Raw genomic sequence first — 26048 nt, forward strand, 5'->3', positions numbered from 1 at the left:
CTTAAAAAAAAAAAAAAAAAGACATACACAGCCAACAAGCACAAACACATGAAAAAACGCTCAACATCACTAATCATTAGAAGAATCCAAATCAAAACCAAAAGATACCATTTCACACCAGTCAGAAGAGCTATTCTTAAAAAGTCAAAAAAATAATAGATGCTGGCAAGGATGTGAAGAAAAGGGAATGCTTATACACTGCTGGTGGGAATGTAAATTAGTGCAGCCTCTGTGGAAAGCAGTTTGGCGATTTCTGAAAGAAGTTAGAATTATTATTCAAATCAGCAACTCCATTACTGGGTATATATACCCAAAGGATTATAAATCATCCTCCCATAAAGACATATGCACATGTATGTTCACCACAGCATTACTCACAATAGAAAAGACATGGAATCAGACTAAATGCCCATCAAGGGTAGACTGGATAAATAAAACATGGTACATATACACCATGGAATACTACGTAGTCATAAAAAGGAATGAGATCATGTCCTCTGCAGCAACATGGATGGAGCTGGAAGCCATGGGTATCCTAAGTTAACAAATGAATGAATAGAAAACCAAATATCTCATGTTCTCACTTATAAGCGGGAGCTAAACATTGAGTACACAAGGACACAAAGAAGGGAACAGACACCAGGGCCTACTTGAGGGTGGGAGGAGGGAGCGGATCAAATAAACCACCTACTGAGTATTATGCTTATTACCTCAGTGATGAAATAATCTGTACATCAAACCCCATGACATAAAATTTACCTATATAACCTGCACATGTAACCTTTAACCTAAAAGTTTTAAGAAGTCCTTATACTGACACCAGAAATTTTAATAAATTTACTTCTCTTAATGTAGAAGCACAAAGATGACCTTTATGAATATTACTATCATTTTTTATAAAGATAGACCCCAAACTATCATGGTGACCCAGAAAAGAAATGCACACCAAGCATTAGCCTGCTATTACAAACTAGCACACAAATATATCCATCTCTTTTTACTTGTGGATGCTGATCACTAACCTAACACAACTTTATAGACCAGAAGAATGTTCCGTAAGTTAGTAAGATGATACTGCGATAAGACTTCTTAAGGATAAACTACAGTGTTTCATAAATCAGGCATAAACTGAGAAAGGACAGGACCAAAATGTGTAAATCAAAATATGTTTAAACAGAATAGACATACTCACCAAATCCTTAACATTAGAATTAAAATGATACTTGAAAGCCTGAACAAAATACATCTACAATAGGAACAGTATTTCACATTGTAGGTAGTATAAAAATTAGATTTAAATCCACCTTATAATATTTATTACGACTTGGGTGAGTCAATTTAAGTCTGTTAGGTCACCTGAAACACGGGAAAAATAAGACCAACTCATGAAGCTATTGTGAGAATTAAATGCAACAACATAAAGTATTTAACTGTGGGTAGCAAATACATATCATTTAATGAGTGTATAATATTACAATTATGAAGCAGTATCATGTAATGGGTGTATAGTATTACTATAATTATGAAATAATAGTGCACTAAAAAGGAAGCACATGTAAACAAATACTATATATATAACATTTCTGTATATTTATACAATATATAAATCCTAAGCCATTTGAATTAACGGATAATGACATAATTTACAATTGTCGTACACCTATCTCTATCCCTTAAGTATATATCCAGGGAAAAGAGCCACAGTAAAAGAACAAAAACATTCTCAGCACAATGTCTCCTAGTACATACGCAAATACATACCAGCAATGTTTGGCACACTGTCTTACTCATGGCAAGCATATGATACATATTTGTGGCACTGCAATGACTATTTTTTGTTTTGAAATAACTATATCTGTTATTAACAAGTAAGTTTCTTGAATCTATTTTAATTAGATTGTGTCCTGTCCTTGTGCGGCAAGAAAAATGACAAAATTAATGGAAAAGCAAACGTTAAGAAAGGAATACTACAGTACACAGGAGAGTAAGCAGAAAGAACCCAGACTCCACACTAAGAAGGTCCAAGTTTACATTTCAAGTGGATCGCTTTACCTAGGTATTGTGAACAAGGCTTTTAACTTCAGCTTAGTTTTCTCCAACTGTAAAGAGGGTTAATAATACCAGCAGTGGTGGGGTGCACTGGCTCACGCCTGTAATCCCAGCACTTTGGGAGGCTGGGGCGGGTGGATCACAAGGTCAGGAGTTCAAACCAGCCTGACCAATATGGTGAAACCCCATCACTACTAAAAATACAAAAATTATCTGGGCATGGTGGTGTGCACCTGTAGTCTCAGCTACTCGGGAGGCTGAGGCGCGAGAACTGATTGAACCTGGAAGGCGGAGGTTGCAGCAAGCCAAGATCGCACCATTGCACTCCAGCCTGAGAGACAGAGCGAGATTCTGTCTCAAAAAACACTAATAATAATACTACCAGCCTCATCCCAAAGCCAATTAGCACATCTAGCGCCCATAGAGTAGTTTCCAAATATAATAAAAGGAACTAGAGCTCTTTTAAGTAATAGGATGGTTCCAAAGCTGGCCAAGAAAAGCATGAGATGAACTTGGAACATCTTGTGATACCAGAAAGGACGTGCTGAAAAAATGAAGGGATATGTCAAAAAGACATAGCAACAGACTTGATAGGGTGCCCAGTGGCCAAATCTGGGACAACAGAGCATAAAAATGATGGCAGTGATGGATTATAATTGATATTAATATTTAAATAAACATGAGAAAAGAAGGCTCTTCTATAAAATTCCAGTTAATAAAAGCGGAAGGAATGGTGGAAGTAGAAAAAAAAATCATTTGGCAAACATCACAGTAATTGTTGCAGGCAAGAATCATCAGCAGATGCTAAAAATAGTAACAAATGAATGACAAAAAATAGGGTATCTGCAGTCTCAAACTCTCTCTTCAAAAGATACTTATTAAAAGAGAACAGTTGCAAAACCTGGCAAAACAAACATCCTCTTAACCAAATGATCAAAATTTACCAGTAATGGGATATATCAACACCATCTACCTGCTGAACTGATGCACAAGGATACCATTCACTCTACAGTATTGTTGCCAAAAACATGTAAGTTGAATTTAGGAACATTCTACAAAATACCTGGTCAGTACTCTTCAAAAGTGTCAAGGTCATAAAAGACAGAAAGGCTGAACAGCTGTTTCACCTTAAAGGAGACTAAAGAGACATGACAACTTAATGCAACATAATTTATCATATCCTGAACTGGAAAAAGGACATTAGTTGAACAACTGGCGAAATTTCAATAATATCAATAGATACGAATATTGCCAGTTGATAATAACATTGTATAGATTCTAGTTTCCTGATTTGGCTATGTGAGACATTTTAGGAAGCTGCCTGAAGGATATGTGCATCTTTGTATATTTTTTCTTACTCTTATAGGCATAAAATTATTTCAAAGTGAGAATGAATATATATGTAGTTTCATAAATCTCACAACTGCTTTGAGAATCTCATGAGATAATGCACGTAAAGGTGCTCTACAAATTCTAAAGTAATATACAAATGTTAGCAGCTTTCATTATCATTTCCGACTCTGGTGCTGCAAGATGCCTGACACTTCCTGTTGGCAGTTTCCCCCAATACACCTTCCAGTCTGTGGGAAGAACTAGAGTTGTTAACTGGTCCTACATGTAGAATTTTTATTCTAAACCAAGGGTATCGAAGGGTGCTTAAATTTCTACTCTAAAGGGAAAACCTTTTTCTAAAAATGCAATCTGACCATTTAACGTTGAATCCTGTCTCTCTGTCACTGTGATCTTAAAGTAGACTCTAAGCATAAGAATTTTCTGAATAAACACAGCAACAGGAGGAGGACTCGCTCGTAATTACCAATAATGGCCAAATATCTTTGAATAACTCTTTAATATGTGATAGTGAAAAAGTTCTCAAGATTATCTAGGTTGTCAAAATAGAAGTGGTGACAGGATTATTTAAGCATGCTTGTCTGTCATTACTTGTCTTAGCAAGTTTTTAATATAAATAACTGAAGGGAAAGGGAGAAATAAACATAGTTCAGCAGGTTCATGTCAAGTTATTTAAGGAGTCGGGAACTACAACTGTGTTCTTCACATAAAATCCTCCCTTCATCTTCCAATCAGATATCTGGGCTGTTTGGGCCATTTATACGATTTAGAATGACACATCTCATACATCTTATGTCAGACCCAACTGGGCTAATTATCATTTAACTACAAATTATCCATTTTCAAGCTCTTGCTAGTGAAGGGAATAATTTTTTAAAAACCACTGAAGTCCTACACATCCTATAGGAAAAAAACTATTATTCATATATATATATATATATATTTATAATACATAAAAATAAAAATTAAGGCTAAGGTTAAAAAAAAACTAAGTTCATGATATTCATTTGATCCTGAGTTCTATGTTATTAACAGACAATAAATCTTTAACCCTTCTTACACAATCTATCATGCTATACAAACTTCAAAGTGAATCAAAAACAGTTAAGACTGTAGCTACTGAGATCACAAGACTACTACTGAACTATAAAGTATAACACATAAAGATGCTTCTTCAAAATGAGGTAATTTACATATGGTGAAAGGTAGGGGTCCAGTTTCATTCTTCTGCATATGACTAGCCAGCTATCCCAGCCATATACAAAAATTAACTCAAGATGGATTAAAGATTTAAATGTAACACCACAAACTATAAGAATCGTAGAAGAAAACCTAGAAATCACCACTCAGGACGTGGGCCTTGGAAAAGAATTTAGGACTAAGTCCTCCAAAGCAACTGTAACAAAAAAATTGACAAGCAGAACCTAATTAAACTGACAGCTTCTGCACAGCAAAAGAAACTATCAACACAGTAAACCCACAGAATGGGAGAAAATATTCACAAACCATGCATCCAAGAAAGATGTAATATCCAGAATCTATGAGAAACTTAAATAACTGAACAAGCAAAAACAAATAACTTCATTTTAAAAAGGGCAAAAGACATAAACAGACACTGCTCAAAAGAAGACATACAAGTGGCCAAGAAACCTAAGGAAAAATGCTCCATATCACTAACCATCAGAGAAATGCAAAACAAAATCACAATGAGATATGCCATCTCACACCAGTCAGAATGGCTATTACCAAAAAGTTAAAAAATAACAGATGCTGGCAAGGTTGCAAAGAAAAAGGAACACTTACACAATGCTGGAAAAGTAAATTAGTTCAGCCGCTGTGGAGAGCAGTTTGGAGACTTCTCAAATAACTTAAAACCAAACTACCATTCGAGGTCGCGCACAGTGGCTCACGCCTGTAATCCCAGCACTTTGGGAGGCTGAGGCAGGCTGATCACCTGAGGTCAGGAGTTTGAGACCAGCCTAGACAACATGGTGAAACCCGTCTCTAGCAAAAATACAAAAATTAGCCAGGCGTGGTGGAGGGTGCCTGTAATCCCTACTACTTGGGAGGCTGAGGCAGGAAAATGGCTTGAACCTGAGAAGCAGAAGTTGTAGTGAGCCAAGATTGCACCACTGCGCTCCAACCTTGGCAACAGAGCATGACTTCATCTCATAACAACAACAAAAAAAAGAACTACCATTCAACCCTGCAATCCCATTATTGGGTATATATCCAAAAGAAAATAAATTGTTCTACCAAAAAGACACATGCACTCATATGATTACTGAAGCAAAGACATGGAATCAACCCAGATGCCCATTAACAGAGGGCTAAAGAAATGTGGTACATATATACCGTGGAAAACTATGCAGCCACAAAGAAGAACAAAATCATGTCCTTTGCAGAGACATGTATGCAGCTGGAGGCCATTTTCCTAAGTGAATTAAGGCAGGAACAGAAAACCAAATACCACTGTTCTTACAAGGGAGAGCTAAACATTGGGCACTCCTGGACATAAAGATGAGAACAACAGACACTGGGGACTACTATACGGCAGGAGGGAGGAAGGGAAGTAAGGGCTGAAAAACTACTGGGTACTATGCTTACCACCTGGGCGACAGGTTCAGTCATACCCCAAACCTCTGCATCATGATATATGCCTTTGTAGCAAACCTGCACATGTACTCCCCAAATCTAAAATACAAATGGAAATTTTTTTAATGAAATAATTTTTATTTTCAGCAGTTTTTCTCACTCTATTGGGAAAAATGTATTTCCCCTAGCGGGGAATCAATATCTCTAAGTTCTTTTTTACCAAAGAACCAATCAATCATTTACTTCTAATATTAGATTGAGAACTGCATGATGGAAAGATCTAGATTTTATTCATCTCCAAAGCCTATTGTCCAAACACCTGGAACACATAAGCTTCAAAAACATTAGTTCCTATCCTTTCTCTAACATATAATAAATGCTCAACAAATGTATGTTGTATCTATTTCATTCAATATCAACATTAATGACTGCCAAACCTAAGAGCAATGTAAAATCCAGGAGATGGACTAAATGTGACTAATAAGAAATGCTGCAACATCCTGATCTCCATCTGTTTGGCTGTTTCTATTAGCCCAGCATTCCAACGCACATGTGTGATTGATCCTTCAGGGTCTGCTGCACTGAAACATTTAATTACCACTAAAATATGTAGCATACACATGACTTTGAATTAAAAGACATTTCCTTACTGAAACAGGTCTAAACACTATTTTCATAGAATCTAAACACTTTAACATCTGACATTTAGATAATATCCCACTTTGGCATGATATAGGGATAATTAGGTATTTATAACTGGGTCTAATACTTTGCCACTCAATAATTATTAAGTAAATTCTCATATCATCAGAAGAAACATTTTTATATAATATTTATCTTTAAAAACCCAGTGTCTAAAAGGTAAAATAAAGCAAAACAAACAAACAACAATCTATGGTTCATCTAGCAGATCATACAGATTGGTTTTATAAAGAACGACCTCAAAGGTATCAACAAGAAATGTTTAAAGAAAACATTTCACTCAATTCGAGACTATGTACAAAAGCTTATATATGAAGATTAGCATACTAATTAGTATATATACATACATACATTTTTAAATTTAAAATTCAACCAGTATTAAGAAAGGAGTAACTTCTAAATTTAATTTAATGCTGATTTGGTTTGGCTCTGTGCCCCACTGAAATCTCAGGTCGAATATGTAATTCCCATGTGTTGAAAGAGGCGCCTGGTGGGAGGTGACTGAATCAGAGGGGCAGACTACCCCCTTGCTGTTCTTGTGATAGGGTTCTCATGAGATCTAGTTTTTTGAAAGTGGGTAGCACTTCCCACTTGGCTGGCTCTCCCTCCTGCTCTGTCTTGGTAATGCTTGCTTCCCCTCTGCCTGCCACCATGATTGTAAGTTTCCTGAGGCCTCCCAGCCAAGCTTCCTGTGTAGCCTACAGAATTGAGTTAATTAAACCTCTCTTCTTAATAATTACCCATCTCAGATGGTTCTTTATAGCAGCGAGAACAGATTAATATAAATGCCATGTCTGTGAAACATCTAAAATTATCTTACATACCAGTGGCAAATTCCACATTTTGGAAAAAGCTATGCTACCTCAAGTTACCTCTCCATGAAAAGAAAATTAGAAACTTTCTTCAACAGAGTGAATGGAGAACATGTCATAGTTTTCAAAAAAACATGTTGGGCTTGAAGGAACAGAAATGCTCCAGATTTGGGCCGGGCATGGTGGCTCACACCTGTAATCCCAGCACTTTGGGAGGCCGAAGCAGGCGGATCACCTGAGGTTGGGAGTTCATGACAGCGTGGCCAACATGGTAAAACCCTGTCTCTGTTAAAAATACAAAATTAGCCGGGCATGGTGGCACACGTCTTTAATCCCAGCTACTCGGGAGGCTGAAACGGAAGAATCACTTGAATCTGGTACGCAGGGGTTGCAGTGAGCCGAGATCGCGCTGCTGCACTCCAGCCTGGGAGACAGAGCAAGACTCCGTCTCAAAAAAAAAAAAAAAGGAAAAGAAAGAAATGCTCCAGATTTGTGCCATCCAATACAGTAGTCATCGCTAGCCACTTGTGGCTACATAAATTAAATAAAATTTAAAATTTAGCTCCTCAGTCACTCAAACCCACTTCAAGTACAGCCAAATAATGATATAGCAGCTACCACATTGGATACCACAAACAGAATGTTTCCATCGTCACAGAATGTTCTACTGCACTCACTGCTTTAGATTCTCAAATAATTCTAATAAAGTCCAACTGGCAGCAAATGGAAGTAAAAATTTTAGCAGATAACAAAGGTAGTATCTTTCAGTAAAGTAACAAACATTTGGAAAAAACTGTGAGAGACAGTGAATTAAATGCTAGTAGGCATGGTGGCTCACACCTGTGATCTCAGCACTTTGGGAGGCTGAAGTGGGAGGACCACGTGAGCTCAGGAGTTGAGACCAGCCTGGCGGGCTAACAAATCAAGACCCTGTCTCTACAAAACATTTAAAAATTAGCTGGGCATGGCGGCAGGCACCTGCAGTCCAAGCTACTCAGGAGGCTGAGACAGATGAATCACTTGAGCCCAACAGTTCAAGGTTTGTGTGCTGTGATTGTGCCACTGCACTCCAGCCTGCATAACAAAGTGAGAGACCCTGTCTCTTAGAAAAACTACCGGCCTGACGCAGTGGCTCACGCCTGGAATCCCAGCACTTTGAGAGGCCGAGGCTGGCGGATCACAAGGTCTGGAGATCCAGATCATCCTAGCTAACACACGGTGAAACCCCGTCTCTACTAAAAATACAAAAAAAATTAGCCAGGCGTGGTGGCGGGAGCCTTCGTCCCAGCTACTCGGGAGGCTGAGGCAGGGGAATGGCGTGAACCTGGGAAGCGGAGCTTGCAGTAGCCGAGATCGCGCCACTGCACTTCAGCCAGGGCGACGGAGCAAGACTCCATCTCAAAAAAAAAAAAAAAAAAAAAAAGTTAGTACTATAAATATGATTTCTGTTTCTACAACTCCTTTATAATCTGATGATTTCAAAGACTGAAAATGTACTAAGGCAGACAGGGGATCCCTCTCCAACTAAGATGATACGATTACTATTAAGGAACCAACAGTAAAAACTTAAAAACAAGGTTAAGAGACTGAAGCCATAAACTTTTAACACAGCCTGTGAAAAATCTTTTAATTACCTTACTTTCATTAACATAAAGCAATAAGGAAAGTATGCTCAAATAACAGAATATTAACAGTATCTTTTTAAATGATAGGTCCTGTATGATGATTTATCATTTACTAAACTCTGGTTACTTTTAAATGTTTAGTCTATTCCCCCGCCCCCCTACATGGTTTCAACATCCTTGTGAATTTGTTTGGGGATGATTGGTAGTCACTAGGGCAAGTGTATCATGCACACACATAACTTTTCACAAAACAACACGATTTACTGTAACAACATACAGGCTGACTTTGGTACTCTATTCCATTCTACATGAAAAGATAATGCTGATGGAGACCCACTGCCATTGAAAAAGTCCCTGCTCTAAACTACTGTGATTTGGGATGTTGTTCTCCTCTAAGGATGTATCTCCTTGTTCGTAGTGAAGATTCACATTTATGTTCAGCTTATTTCACGAAAATAAGAGATAATACTAAAAGGCATAGGACACTCACAAGAGTGGGTTTCAAGGCTGAGCTGTGAGGGATTGCAGAATTCAGAATTGAATTGCTGTGGCTAGAGGAGAGATAGCAAATGTTATCACATCATTGCTTTTTCAGATGTCTTCACTGAAGTGCTCCAAATGATATGGCAATGTATTGCAAATTAATCTTTTATAAGTATATAATTATTTCTAAATCTAGTAAACTAACTCAGATTTATGTGAACACTGAATTCTAATCACTGGGACAGTTGTTTTCCCAATATGAAATGTTTTTAATTATTTGTATTAGGAAAAGATGGAAAGCTTTTTAAACACTACATCTTTTCATAAGTATATCCTATGGGCATACGTGTGTGTATGAACACTGCTGATGGCAAAATGTCAAAATGCAGAATGTACTTGTTACTGTGACACAGTCAAAAAGCCTAAAAGCCATTGTTTTAGAGCATAGGCTCTGGAATCGTAAGACTTCACCAAGTATGTAATCTTTGCCAAGTCATTTAACTTTCCTGCACCTCAGTTTCCTCGGCTTTATAACTGGGAGTAGTAACAATATAACAAACACTTAAATGGTTGTTATACAGACTAAATGCATCAAATGATTTTAGGCCAATGCTGTTAGTTACTCAAATATGAGCTCATTTAATTATGTACTGAGATCTACATAAAACCACAATGTACCAAAGAACAAAAATGGAATCTAAGAAATTTGAGAACAAATTTCATTACAAATAATCTACAACAGAAAAAAATGTGAATTTTCAAAAGTGGTAATTGATATTAAGAATTTTATAAAACCACTTGTACTCTTTGACACAGTTATCCCACTCCCCTAAATTTATCTTAAGAAATTAGACAGAAGAAAATATTTATATGCAAAATGATGCTTATTAAAAATGTTATTTGTAATAGCAAAGAGCTAGAACCTACAGTGTTCTTTAAAGAGATAACAAGTAGGTAAACTTTTGGTAAAACTGTGAAATATTACAAGTACTAAAATGATTATTTAAAAACTATACATATGCCTAAATCTTTATATTAAGTATATCAGGTGATATACTTTATCAAGTAAATAATATGTGTACGTACATAAGCAAAAATGTGTATGGAACTAGATGCAATTGAAAGCTGTGCTGGGTTTTTGGTTGATTTCTTTTGATGTAATTATTGCTCATTGTCTTCCTAAAGGGGTTTAGCTTAATTTCATTTTTTTCCTTATACCACCTGACTAAATCTGAGAGAGGGTAAATGCAAAAATTGGATGATCTGATATTAGTCAGTAATTATAAGTCAAAATTATCCTTCTTATGTGCTATATGCTAGGGCCTACTACACAAAACAGAGTTCAAACTCAAAAGCAGTAGAGTCTATACAACATCCGATAATTTATTTTTTTCTTTTTGGCTCACTTAGAAGCTAAGTTTGCTTGCTCAAGTATCAAGACCAGGAAACACTGCTAAGGAAAGCTAAGGTGGCTAGAAGCTAGTCTGTCTCATTCATCTCTCGCCACTCTCTTCTCTTTAAAAATGATAGTACAAAGTTGAAGAATATCCTGATTTATTTTACTTTAGTTTAGTTAGTTAGTTAGTTAGTTATTTTGGAGACAGAGTCTCACTCTGTTGCCCAGACTGGAGTGCAGTGGCACGATCTTGGCTTACTGCAACCTCAGCTTCCCGGGTTCAGGCATTTCTCATGCTTCAGCCTCCTGAGCAGCTGGGACTACAGGCATGCACCACCACGCCTGGCTAATTTTTTATATTTTCAGTAGAGAAAGGGTTTTGCCATGTTGCCCAGGCTGGTCTCCAACTCCTGAGCACAGGCAATCTGCCCACCTCGGCCTCCTAAAGTGCTAGGTTACAGGCATCAGCCACGGTGCCTGGCCCTAATTTGATATATCATTTGGGGCTGTTAGATGTTCTTAACTGTCACTAAGTTAATTAAGTTTGATTTTTGGATCCAATAAGCTTCAGCAAGAGAAAAAGTATGTGCATTCTTCATCATATTTTTAGGTTCCTGATTTATGCTCATTTAAGATTTTGATTCACACATAACTCATTCCTAAACCAAGTTTGTGATTATGTGTCCAAGGCAATTATTTTTGAATTAACAAATTATACAGTTTTTTCAGAATATTAGGACTAAACATCAGGCTAAAGCAAAATGTAAATGTATTTTTGCTTTAGTTGTTAATGACCATAAAACTTAACTAAACATGAGCTTACAGACCATCAGCTGTCCAAATTAAAGTTAACAGACTAAATCAAGAACAATGAATTTCTAGCTGGCAGAACTAGTGCATCCATCTAGTAGGAATCTTAGTTTAATTACAGCTGCAAAAAAAATTAAATTCTAAACCTTTAATAATTTCCCTAAGTTGAAAAATCTTCCTCTCCCATTCTCTCCCACAAAAATAGATTTCTGCTTGCCATACAACAATATTTGATAAAGTTCCTGGACTGAACTGTAAGAAAGATGTTTTTTTTCCATTAAAAATGATGGCAAGACACCGAATCTACTTAGACTTCCAAACTGTGCTCAGGTATTAAAATTATTTTAATAAGTTCTAGAAATATACTCCTTTTATAACTAGTTGTATTAAAAATTAAACAAAAAACTACCTAGAGCTAGTTGTTTCTCTTATTAACCTACTCAAGACTGCTTATATCTACCTCTTCAGTCTTTGCCCAGAACATGGAACAAAATTTTCACAATATAAATTATTTTTCTGATGTTGGAATGTTTAGATTTTAAGTTTTTCTGAAAAGTTGCTTTCTAACATTTAAAATGAAACACAATTTTTCTAAGCAGGTTAATAATCCTTTCTAAAAAGCAACCCCACCTTCAGGCTAAATGAAAATAAGCACTGATTATTTTATAAACAGAGTACCTTCCTTCTCAAGAACTAAAAGTTCTGTTTAATATTCTTTTATCTCTAATCAAAAATGTTATTGTAGGGAGAGAGGTTACATTCAGAGGTTGTATCCCTCTGAAGCAGGGGCATATTATCCTGGTTTTGTAGATGAAAAAGCAAGCACAAAGACAAGTTATGTTATTTGCCAATGTCTTAATGCTACAGTCAGCAGTAACCCCAGGATTGTTAGTTGTGAACACCAGGTTAACTGTAAAATTTAAATTAGTAAATTTTTATTTGAAAGGACTTCTCTAAGCACATTAAGAATGGAGTACTCAAAGGCTACAAAATCCCCTAAATGACAATATAATTTATTTGGATAAAACCCTGCTGATACAGTCAACATCTTGGTTTGCCTCTCATAAAAATGTAAAGTTCTTAATAAGACCTTAATTTGAATAGTTTATTTACATGCCTCTCTTCCCCTCTGCTTCCTAATTCTCAGAATCACTTGTTCCTCATAGGACCATTATTACATGACATCCTATCATTGCTAACACTCTCAAATCTTCCCAGCTAAACCCTTCCCTTTTCTTATCCTCTTCCCCAATACGCTTTTCTTCAACCTCCAATTCCAAAATCCTTACCCCTGTCTCTTGATTGCAGAGGGAGGTGGCAACAGTGATACTAGCACTCTAAGTCACTCAACCCACACTCACATTAAATACACTGGCACTGGCTTAGGATTTCTCTCCACCTCAACTCCTGATACCACCCTAGCTATCCAAACATCCACATTGTTTACTTCTTAAAAAAAAAAAAAAAAAAAAAATTTAGCAGATCCTGGCCTCTCCAACAACCTTCATCCCTGTTTCTACTTTAATCTTCCCTTACATGTCATCACTCTGGAGCCATTGTTCTATGATCAAAATCTGTTTGTCTTTCCATTTTTCCCACTTACACTCTATATGCTCTTTAACTTTACCAAAACTTTCAGTTCTTCAAAACAGCTGTCAATTCTATGTGTCAATCTACCACTTCAAGCTAATTTTTTCTTTAAAATCTAGTCTGTCAATAAAGTATATGACGCACAGTGTGCTATAAATACTGTGCAATTTGACTCTCAGTTCTACCACTTTACTCTCTTGTGTGGCCATGGCAAATTACTAAACCTTTCATGAGTCTCAGATATCTTCATCTGTAGACTATGGATACTCAGCTCACATGATCTCTAGGAAGGATTAAACCTAACAGTGTCTGACTACCAGTAAAACAATTTGATAGGCTGTGCTAGGCCTTGCTCCATCAATTACACCATTCCTGAAGTCTTTCTTTCTCTTCCTCTCCACTACTGACATCAGTCAACAAATAACTTCAACTACTAACTTCGCCCTAAATGACTAGCATCTACTCTGTGACTTCTCTGCTCCAGCGCTTATTTTCTCTTTAATCTACAGCAAGCTCATCCAACCCATGGCCCATGGGCCACATGCAGGACGGCTCTGAATGCAGCCCAACCCACATTTGTACACTTTCTTTAACAGTGAGTTTTTTTAGCTCATCCGCTACCTTTAGTGTTAGTGAATTTCATGGGTGGCCCAAGACAATTCTTCTTCCAAAGCAGACCAGGGAAGCCAAAAGATTGGACACCCTCAACCTATAGCAAAACCTGACTTCTGTCCCCATTATTACTCCCACAAAAGTCAGTGACATCCTAACAGTTAAATCCTTGTCTTAGAAATCACCAATCTAATTTTTCTGCAATATCTAACACTTTCTTACTACTCCTTTTTCCCCTGGCTTCTAAAATACCTTCCTCTCAGAGCTCTCCTACCACTTAAGCCACTTCCATCTTTTGCTGTCTCTTCTTTCTTCTGCTCTCCCTTAAAAACACTGCTGTTTCTCATCTGTCATCTTTCCATTATTACTTAATATTCTCCATGGGAAATTTTCCACTGGCCTCAACTACTATGTATGCTGAAGATGTCACTATAACTCTACGCTCTTAACCTTTTTGAGAACTCAACCTATAGTTAAAGCACCTTGTTGTGGACACTTTCTACCTTGACATCCAGTAAGCACCAAGACTAAAAAAGATCAAAATTGTGGGGTTATTTTCCCACTTAAAAAACCAGGTCCACCTCTATTCCCACTTTCATTTAAAAGCATTACAGCAGCCTAAATTTAAAATGTTCAAGTCATCCCACAACCTTCCTACTCCTTCCTTCATATTCAGTCAAATAATCATTGGACATTTTAATTTTTTCTCATATGAGTCCCCAATAGTTCCAAATGCTCTTCTCCCAGCTCTGTTTTGTTGCCTTATTACATCTTCCTCATCAGCTGAAGTTCATTTTCTTCTCCCTCCAATCAACTGTCCTAACAAGCCCTGCTTTACACAAATTGGATTATCATTCCCTCACTTAAAATACTGATTCCCCACTGCCTACATGATGAAAACTTCACCTGGTGCCTCTCATTAAGTATGCTTACTGACTGAAGACAGTTGTGGTGAGGAGGGAGGGTAGCTCAAAGAACAAATTTTCTTTGAACTCTTGAGTGTTTCATCTATAAAATTAATGGGAACGCTGTTCAAAATTCATCTTATTACTAATCAGTCAGATAAATATTCCTCAACTTTTCAAGAAAAACTGATTTCCAGGGGCTTCTGCCATGCTCATCTTGTGTCTCATATTTTAGGCCTAGCAACCACCCCTTGCCCCACAGTTGGTGATACACAGGTAAGCACAAATCTATACTACTCACAATCTGGTCCCTTAACACTTTCCTTATCCCCTCACAACTCCTCCAAACAACTGTATCCAAAAAGGTGTGGCCTTTTCTCCAACTTTTTCTTCTTCTGCCCCCTCTCTTCCTGGTTGGAATACCCTTCCCCCTTTCCATGCTCTCATTCATGGCTGACTCCTAAAATGCCACTTCTTTTCTGAGCCTTCCTTTACACACAGTCACCATCCTGCCATCCACTCCCAGGTAGAATCACTTTCTCCTTGAGCCTTGAAGAACTTTATAACCAGAACACCCATCACATTTCAGAGGTATCTATTTCCCTTGTTGGACTGTGATAGCAATTTTAAAGTTTTACTTATCTTTGTATCTCCAAAGTTAAGGCAAAAGTCAAGTGCCTAGTAAGCACTCATTCAAATGCCACTGAGCTGAATTTCTTTGGGAAAAAGTTACTAATGGTCCCTGTTCAAATCTATCCTGAAAGTGTAAAAAGTCAATATATATAATCCAGCAACTAAACTTCTGAAATATTTAATAATGCTTTCACCTATTAAGGGGGAAAACCCCAGAACTCCCCAATTCCAATCTCACAGTATAAAAATAACACAATAAAACAGTTTAAAAAAAGTTTAATGACTGTGCTGAGGTTAATAAAACACTCTGAAGTGGTAAAAGTTACAGTAACTTCGAAAAAGTGGCATCAGAAAAGACACAACTCACTAAATTTTATCTAAATTTTTGGTAATCCTGCTACAGGATGCAATACACAGAAGTCACTTAAAAGCACTGTATATTTGCAAATGTAATTCCTAACCACGTGAACAGCTCAAGTAAAATATGTTTAATCACATGAAATGGTATCACTAAATACTACCAGGAAAAAGAATTACGTTCCACATTCCAAATTCATAATGGCCTTTATCCAAATTATGACTCCTGTTATACAGATAAAATTTAGACATAAAATTATTAAACTGATATTAGACTAAAATTTAATTCCAATTACTCTCTAATTTACTAAAGGTTATTATTTGCTCTCCAAACACAGAAAGAAATGCCTTGCAAGGTAACTCAGAAATTTCAGACACAAGGCAATTTTCACCAGTCAATCCTACATCTGAGTAACAGAAATGATATATTAATTCAGAAGTACAAAAAAAATCAGTTATGATTCTAGAACTCTTGGACTAAAACCCCAAAGTTGAGTAAATCCCACACCCTTGTTTTAAATCAGAAAAATTAAAAATCTAAAATTCTAGAGAGCAGAAAAATAATTTGACTCTATGTTTATGAACACTGACTTTATTATGGGCAGAGATTAAATGACATTTCTGGCATTTATCAAGATCATATCATTTCTCTCCATTAATCTTCTAATGTGATAAAATGCACTGCTTTCCTCATGTTGATCCATTCTTACATCCTCAAGATAAACCCCATTTGACTGTGAGGCTTTGTTTTGTTTTAATTCACTGAGTGAGGTTTGATATGCTATTTCTTAAAAATCTGCAGCCACTATTTTGTAATATTTCCTCTCCTCTATTCTGTTCTTTTGGAACTGTTAGCTGTATGTTGAAGTTATTCATCTTATCCTCATGTTTCTTACTCTTCCTATTTTATATTTCTATCTTTGGGTTCAGGCTTCTGGGCTTCTGTCCATTGCAGAAGATTTTAACCTTTTGGGTCATGGATGTTTTTGGCAGTCTGGTAAAGCTTACAACCCCTTTCTCAGAACAGTATTAGGGGCCTGAAACAACATATACAGTATTACAAAAGAAATTAAATATATTGACATAGGGACCAAAATATTTTTCATTTTGATACAGTAATAATGTGGTTCCTTATTAACATTTTAAAATATATGCTCTAGCAATAGGTTTAATAACTATAATAATTTCAAATTAGTGATGACTATAAATGGTATTCTATGATAGCTGTAACAGCTAACAGCAATTGTGCTATTAAAAAAAAAAAGCTGTAGTTTCTATTGGTGTTATGGGTTGAACTGTGTCTCCTCCAAAATACATTTTGAAATCCCAGCCCCAGGACCTTCTTAGTTAAGATGAGGTCATACTACAGTAGGGTAGGCTCCTAATCCAATAACTGGTATCATTCAAATGAAGATAGACACACACAGGGAGAACACCGCTATGTGATGATGAAGACATGGAGTTATTCAGCTTCAAGCTCAGGAATGTGAAAGATTCCCAATCACCACCGGAAGCACGGAAGACAAAAGAAACGATTCCCCTAGTGGTTTTAGAGGGAACATGGCCCTGCCAGCTCCTTGATTTTGGACCTTTAGTAATTGTGAGAGGATAAATTTGTTGTTGTTTTTTAAGCCACCCAATTTGTAGTACTTTGTTACAGCGGCCATGAAAACTAAAACTAATACATTTGCTGTCACAAGTACCTCTAATACTGTCATGGCTTGTTAACATTTCCTTTAATTTATGAATGTTAACATATTTCAGTTAGAGATTAGTAAGAATAATGTCACATTTTCCTTCAAGCCCACAAAGACTCTGAATTTTAAGAACGCTTTGTCTATAGCAACATAACGCCTTAGCGTACAATTCATTATTAATGAACTGTTTTTCATTCTGAGTATCGCAAAAAAACAATCTCACAGATGTGTAATAATTTTGGTTCTGGATTCTGAGATGCAGCTATGACACAATACTTATCATAAATCTAAATATTAAAGAATAATAAAATTCATTACCTGAGTTAACTTCTTAAACTAATATACTGTTATCCCTAGTGTTAGATTATTATTTGTATAAAGGATCTAGTGAAAAGGTTTACTTTTGTAAGTAAAGCATAAAGACTGGTATCTTGTTAGCATATTCCTTGTAGAACTAATCAAGTTGGTGTTTAAGCCCAATAGCCTTTTGTTTACTTATTCATTCACAGATGGAGGCCATACATTTTTCTCTTTTTTTAAATGAGGGCTGTGCATGGTGGCTCATGCCAGTAATCCCAGCCCTTTGGGAAGCCAAGGAAAGAGGATCACTTGAGCCAAGGAATTTGAGACCAGCCTGGGCAGAACCCCATCACCACAAAAAATTTTAAAAATTAGCCAGGTGTGGTGGCGCACCTGTCGTCCTAGCTACTCAAGAGGCGCGGGTGGGAGATCACTTGAGCCCAGCAGTTCGAGGCTGCAGTGAGCTGTGATCATACCACTATATTGCACTCCAGCCTGGACAACACTGCAAGACCCTGCCTCTTTAAAAAATAAATAAATAAAAAACAAAATCAAGTAAAACAAAATTTTGTGTCATCAAAGATACATGGCTATTAAGCCCAACATAAGTCTTAAAAGATTATTAATATACCAATTGTTTCCAAATTTTGCATCTTAACTGTTCAAAATGCATGCTTTTACCTCATCATCCTACCACTTCTAGTCTTAAGTATTTCGTTTAAGTATGTCAAAAATAACAATATAATAAAATTAAAGTCTAAATCATACACCATCAACAAAGGAAGAGCCCGTATGATGCTTAGTCCAAATTCTTTAATTTACAAATCAGCAAACTGAGGTCTACAGAGTCCATGAGTAGAGAATAAATTAAAAATAGCTACAAAAGAAATGCATCTACCAATTTCAAGTCCAGTGTTCTTTAGACTATACCATACTGCATAGAATATGGTAAGAGTTAAATAAACGATGTACAAATGGCTTTTACATGAGCACTTAAATTCTATTTATAATATTTAAAGACATTCTAGTGACCCCAAAACAACCTAATACATTTTAAAATCAATTTTATTTTACCATAAAGCACATTTAAAAAATAAGACTTCATTTTCCACCTTCAAAATTGGCAAAGAAAAATTCAGACAACTATGCAGACATTTCGAAGTGTAAGCACTCTCATATACTAAATACTTATTTTCTAGAGGGCAATTTAGCAGAAAGAATAAAATTAAATATTTGCCTCTCTTTTAACTCCATTCTTAGACTATCTCAAGGGAAAAGTTAAGAGATATGGATGAAGACAGAACTCAGGATGGTATACAATATTGTTCAAAAATAACTAAGATACCCAACAATAGCAGACTGATTAAAATTAATGTATATCATACACTGAACATACTGTAGCCACTAAAAATTATATTCTAGAATATTTAACTACTTAAGAAAATATTCACATTAAGCTACAATTGTACCCACTGTGCAATTCCACTCCACTGAGAATAAACACATATATATATCTACATAAACTACATAACGCTTTGATAAAGCAAGTGCTTGGCACACAGTAAAAATCTAATAAATGAGTATGGTTCATCACCAACATAAGAAAGGTTTCCATGTATACCAAAATGTTAACATCTGTTATTTAATGGTAGAATTGCAAATAAATTATTATTCACTTTAGAGATCATTTTGTACCTTATCTGAAATAAACTACTACTCTTACATGGGGTGAAGCATTTTTTAAATTGGCATTTTTAATGTCGTTCCAGTTCCTACTGAAAGATGGAGAAGAAAAGCAGGCTTGTCTTTACCAATCATTTCCCCAAACTGGGTAAGACTAGTCAAGTTCAAGTTATACAACAGAAAAGGCTAAATTGTTACACTTTCCCCTTAGGCACTTCTCAGTCACCAACAGCTGCAGTATAAAATCAGGGAATCTGCTGCTGTTTACCATTTCCTGATCAATTTCACTTCTTTATCCCTAGTCAGTTCCTCACCCTTGGCACTAATGTGGAACCATGGGGGAAAGGGAGAGCCATTTAAAGAACTTAAAACTGATAAATAGCTGGAGATACATATTCCTAAATGTTGGGCTTCCTAGGCCAAAAAAGACAGAGACACAAATGTCTACCTTCTTGTAGATATAACACGGGTCTTCAGATACACCACATAACTCAGAGGCCAAGCACATCCAAACATCCCAACAGCATTTAGGAGAGTTTTAAGCCTGATCTAAGTTATTTCTCAAACTTGCAGAAACAAAACATGTCAAAAATCAGGCCAATTTTGGTCTTTTCTTAAAAAAATAAGGTAAGGCTTCTTAAACAGGTAATAATTTATTTTTCCCATACTCTTTTTCAGCCTATTTTTCTAACACAGCTAATGATCTCAAATGCACAAATTCAGAGAAAACAAAAAAAATGAGGTAATATGGCTCCATTAATTCAATCACATTTGTAGAGCATTTGCCATCAAAGCACTGTGCTAGGCATACAAACAAAAGTGGGGAATTACAGAATAGCGGTCATAGAAATAAGTAAATAATCACAGTATTATATGAATTTAAAACTAATATACATATGTACAAAGTACAGAGGCAACACAGAGGGAGAGTGTTGAAAGAGGGTGAGACAGAAGGTCTTCTGGGGAAAAATGACAAATTTACAAAAGTTTGTAAGGAAAGGAATTCTAGGTATGGTATCATAATGTGTTTAAAATATATAATTCAGGATCATAAACTTTTAAGTGAGAAAGCAGAGGGAAGTTAAGTTGAAGCAAGTATGCAGTCATTTAACTATTTTTACATTGGTCAACTGAATAATAAGCAAATGTTTATATTATGTATACACCACATCTATATAAACAAACATTAGATGTATATACACAGCTTTCCAATGCTTCCATTTATTTCTAGAATGTTTTCCAATTTTATATATATGTGTGTGTGTACGTGTGTACATACATATACACATGTAAAATGTATGGGGTGAACATGTTTATTTACACTTATCATCAAAAATAACTCATCACTGGGTATATTTTTTAATGAGGCACTAAATGATATAACCACAAAAATTTGCTATTTATGGAAAAATGGTTCAAACTCAGATTACAACATAGCACGTTTATCATACGTGGTCTAATTCTAATTAACCTAATTCCAAAATCTAATATAATCCCAACTTGCTATTAGAAAACCTAATACTGACATAGCAAGTGTTTCTGGCTAATGTGAGCCTAATAAGCAAAATGCTTATTATTTCAGCTATTTCACTTCTCCAAATGTTTTGGCCAAATTGAGAAAAGGACATGTAGTGCTACATACACTCAATACCAAAGGACAAAAACTAAGTATTCTATAATATGCCTTTAAATGTTTAAAACTCTATTTAGAAGGCTAATAATGTAAAATATGGTACAGTTGTATCTATCGGAAACATTTGACTGGAGTATTAAACAATCTCTGTGCAAATTACCTACAAAACAAACATTTATGTGGCTATTTCCTCTACTATTTATAACACAAACTATTTTGCTCTAGCGTACATTTATTATTTTTGAAAAGTAAGATATTTAAACATAAATGTGAAACCATCTAAGAAATGTTTTACTCTATTCTAATTTATTTCTTCCTTATTTGGTCTGGTATTAAAGCAAATCCTTACACGTAACAGATCCCCCACTAATTCTTGATTAAATATATTCTCACAGTCAGCCTAGGAGTTATCCATTTCTCTATACAGAACTTTAATTTCAAATAATAGAGCATGTACTAGAGGATCTCAGAATGAGGCCTTACTGGGTTTTACCACAATGGCTATCTAGAAAGGGTTAATGGTTTCCCAAGAAACTAGTGAGTTTCACTTTTCTCGAAGGTTGAAATCAGGTGAAAAAGAAAGTAAAGAATGCTAAGAATAGTCCCTACTGTAATTAAATCCCTATGAGCAATGGCTTTAAAAAAGAGAAAAGGGGAAAATAATGTTAAGGCCCAAATAAAATCCATGTTACAGGGCAGTTTTAAACTGTGCTACGGCCTTAATGGCTTCTGCCATGATACATATCTTTCTTCATAATATATGCCTATAAAGAATAAATTTCCATTTCAAAACATTAGTTCACCTATTAAAGATGAGATAAAAATTACCATATTAAAAGCTACATTCCAAATAAGTTCACTCTGTGGTTTATCTAATGCGCAAGCAAACAATGCTGGCTCTAGTAAAACTGATTATCAGATGAACACATTATTTTCTAATATAATAGAGTTTTTTAAAATAAAACTCCCAAGATTTTGTTCCCATGAAGAGTTAACCAAAATATTATGCTAAATATTATCGCCCTACCCAAACTTAAAAGTATTACAAAGCTCCTAGGGAATAATTTATTAATAAAGCAGGATAAATCTGTGAAAAAACGATTTTAAAAGTCTGGGTGAGTGAGATAATTTCCAAGTTGTCCCATACTAAGTACATTTGGATTTAAAAATATATATTTAAAGCAATTCTCCCACTGAAGATTGCCATTCGGTGTTTCAAATATCGACATCTTGGGGATTAAATCACTGGGAGTATTTGCTCAGTTTATTTTAATAGCAGTAAAATGCACTATCACTATACAAAAAAAAAAAAAAAAAAAAAAAACCTGTTTTCTCAAGTTATTTATGGCAAGTATTTAAAAAACGACCATTCAGAAAAAATACATTTTACATGTGTGAATTCACATTCCATCATCTGCTTTTTTTATTAGCTGCAACAAGAAGGAAACAAGGAGATATTAACTGCTTTAAGAAAAAAATTCAACTGGTAAGAAGTCTTTTCCCATCTCTAAAAGAAAACCTAACATTTTTGATCCAAACTATTTGTTTGAAAGATACCAATAAAAGTTACCGTCATTCCGTTCAGCGTTTTTAGTAGCTTTTCTCCTAAACAACCATTATCTGAAACAGACTTCTTGATCTCCCTCAAAGTAGATCTAATCTGCAGAAGGCAGGGAGACACTGTACTGCACTGTGAATGGACAGCCAGGTATTTTATGAATGGAGGCGATCACGTGATCCCAGCACCTCCCCGAACTGATATTTCCCACATAACTGTGTCAACATTCTCAGAACAGGGGTAGTTGTTTGTGTGTGTGTGTGTGTTTTTAAATTTAACCTAAAATTTCACGTTCTTCTTACCTTCTGAACTCGAAAACCTACACACAGACAAACAAGTCGCGAATTTTTTTTCTTGGGAAATCCTTTCAAGATGTCCAAGGTGATGGCTGTTTAATTATTTTTTTTTATGAATGAAGAGTGTGCTATGCAAATGAGGGCGATTCACAAAAAGAGAGAGAACATGGCTGCCACTTCTGCTTCTACACTGCACTGACACTGCAGCAATGTACCTCCTTGTACGACCCGCTCAGCTGAAGCGTGTGTTTTGGGGTGGGGAGGGAGTAAGGGGGGAGGAAATGTTGCTTGGCCTTTCTCTAGCTATTTCACGTTAAACAGGACTCCGCACTAGACTTTATAAAGTTCTTTCAAAAAGGTCTGACTTTAGTAATGCATTGTATTTAAAGGAATGCATCCAAAGGACGAAGTCCTAACTCACTTAACTCTTTCCAACCCTCCAAAGATAAACAAAAGTTGAACCTAATTACAAGAAAACGGATGCTAATATTCTGCTTGGAATTAAATCCCTTCTCAATAGAAAAGTGTTGCCAACCATTATTTCTCCATGCAGCTGTTAACGTTAAAGCAAAACATTTAAAAGACGAAGTATTTCGTTTGGAAAGCAAGGAGAAAGCCCAAATAAGCAAAAACTTAAACCAGAATGCTCTAAAAGTTGATGAAATCACCAACATATTCAGCAATGTAAATTCGGTTGAAAGGTAAAAATTAGCATTCAAAATTCTCCTCCGTTCCTAATGAAGACACGTCCAATATTCACAAAGGTAAACTCTAGCTCAACAGCTCCCACACTCCAGGTGTCCTTAATCCTATTAAATTCTAAAAATGTTTCCCTAACCCTATTTTTTACAAGAATCTTATAGGTCATAAGTTTAAAAGGGGGAGGGGGGAGAGGGTGAAGGCTTAATCGGTATTTAAGAGTCACTGACTCATCGAATTAAGATTCAAGAGCAGTTTGCTGCAGGAGGTGCTCCCACACATTAGTTTCCAAGTGAAACAGCTATAAAAGAAGCAGGATAGATATTGAAGGTATGGTGACTGGTATGTGAGTGAAAAAGGACGGGACAGGGCTCTAACAGGCAAACGGGTAGTTTCTACTCCACTTCCACCCACCCACATTATTCCATCTCATGGACGTACAATTGCCATCCTCTCCCAACACTTAATAGCCTTCCCCAAAATAAAGCAACTAAATGTGGGAGGGTGGGGAGGGGTGCTGCCACTAAAAACGGCTAAAGAAATCAGCTATCTCCAGAAGATGCACCGAACTCTCCAGGGTCGCAAGCTTTCCGGCACCCAAATCTCGGATGGGTCCGGGGGAGAGCCGAGGGCGGATTGGGGGAGGGGGATTAGCAATCCAGATCAATGAGGCGCTTACTCGTTGTCAGAAGTCGCCGTCTCCTCGCTCATCTTTCCCTCACCGTGATCCGATCTGGAGATGGAGGAGCAACAGCAGGCGGGGGAGCAGCAGCAGCACCGAGGGGCAGGAGGCAGCGGCGGCCGGGGGGGCGCGGGGGCAGCGGCACAGGGGCCTCACCATGGTGGATGCCTCACCCAGAACGGTGCCCCCCCAGCCGGGAACCCCGGCCACCCCCACAGGGGGGTGGCGGCAGCAACCTCCGCCGTGGCGACCCCAGCCTCTTCGCCCGCCTCAGTGCCCAGCCAAGGGATCCGAGGAGGCCCGGTGGAAAGGGAAAAACAGAGGGGCTGCAAAGGCTGACTGGAGAGCTGCTCCTCCAGCCACTGGGGTGGAGCGCAGCGGGGTCCGGCCAGGAAGGAGCCGGCGGGCGGAGAACCCGGGAGCAGAGGCGGCGCTTCCCTCAGGGATGCGGCGAGGAGGAAGCAGAGCTCCGCTCGGTGGGGGCCGGCGGGGGGGTGCCGAGCCCAGGCTCCGGGCAGCGGCGGCGCGGTCCTGCCGGAGCCCACCCCACCATCTCCCGCCTCGCCGCTGGCTGCCCCTCAACCCTCGGCGGCGCCTGGGTCGGTCCTCAGGCGCGGGCAGAGCCGGGCTAGGGGCCCCGCGGCGGCAGATTCCTCCAGACACGCTCCAGCCGGGACTCCTCCTCAGGGGGAAGGAGGGGGCGGCGGGGAGCGTGTGAGGCGAGGGGTAGGCGAGCCGATCGCTCCCACCGGGCCGGAGAAGAGCGGGCGGGCCCGGGTCCGGGGGGCAGGATCCCGAGAAGCAGCGGGAGAGGACAAGAGCGGCCGCAGGTTCCCCACCAGCCGGTGCCCACCAGCCGCTCAGCGGGCCAGCTCCTCACGCCCGAGAGAGGGGAGCCGCGAGGGGGGCGGCGGAAGCGCTCACGCCGCCCGCTCCTTCCGCCGCCGCCGCGGCTACCCGAACCAGGGGCGCCCGCGAGAGAAGGAGGCGAAGTAGTCCCTCGCGACTTCTCCCGGCCGCCCGCTTCCCCCGGAGGCCAGAGCGGGCGCGGGGTGGGGCTGCCGAGCGGGGTGCCCGGGTTGTCAGGGTGTGTGGGTAGGACTAAAAGCCGCGGCCACCGGGCGAATCACTGCAACTCGAAGTCGTTTGCAGCATAGCAAGTTTCAGGAAAGTAGTTCCCTCCTCCCTTCATTTCCCAAATCGTTGTCGAGCCACTTAGCGGGGAAAGGCGGGGGGGGGGGGGGGGGGGGGGGGGGGGGAGCCCGCCCCGCCCCCGGGTGGGGGGGGGGGGGGCGCCCCCCCCGCCCGGGGCGGCCGGGGAGGGGGGGGGGGGGGGGGAGCTGCGAGGGGAGCTGCTAGGGAGGTTGCATTGTTGTGGCGCTTTACTCCCCGTTACTCTGCTTGGAAGGAATATCCGTGTTGCTTGAACGAAGAGGCTAGAAGGACAGTGTGGCTCAGAGGGGAAATCTGGAGGCTAGTCTCTTCTGCCGTGTGTTTGTGTGTGTATGTTTTCCTCGCAGAGCAAAGAATGGAACTGGCATGAGTTCATCTTTAGTTAGTGGGGGTTAGAAGCAGGGACCG

The 26048-nt window shown here is 38.2% G+C and overlaps 1 protein-coding gene across 1 annotated transcript in view; it reads right to left on the minus strand.

Annotated features, from left to right (window-relative positions):
• SPRED1 (sprouty related EVH1 domain containing 1) overlaps positions 1-25551 on the minus strand; it is a 108641-nt gene extending 83090 nt beyond the window's left edge. The window contains exon 1 of the mRNA XM_023230275.2: positions 24465-25551. Coding sequence (XP_023086043.1) covers positions 24465-24496 — 32 coding nt within the window. The 5' untranslated portion in view covers positions 24497-25551. The remainder of the gene's footprint in view (positions 1-24464) is intronic.
• Positions 25552-26048: the final 497 nt, after the last annotated feature.

This window comes from Piliocolobus tephrosceles, chromosome 6 (genome assembly GCF_002776525.5).
Source record: "Piliocolobus tephrosceles isolate RC106 chromosome 6, ASM277652v3, whole genome shotgun sequence".
Taxonomy (NCBI): Eukaryota; Metazoa; Chordata; class Mammalia; order Primates; family Cercopithecidae; genus Piliocolobus; species Piliocolobus tephrosceles.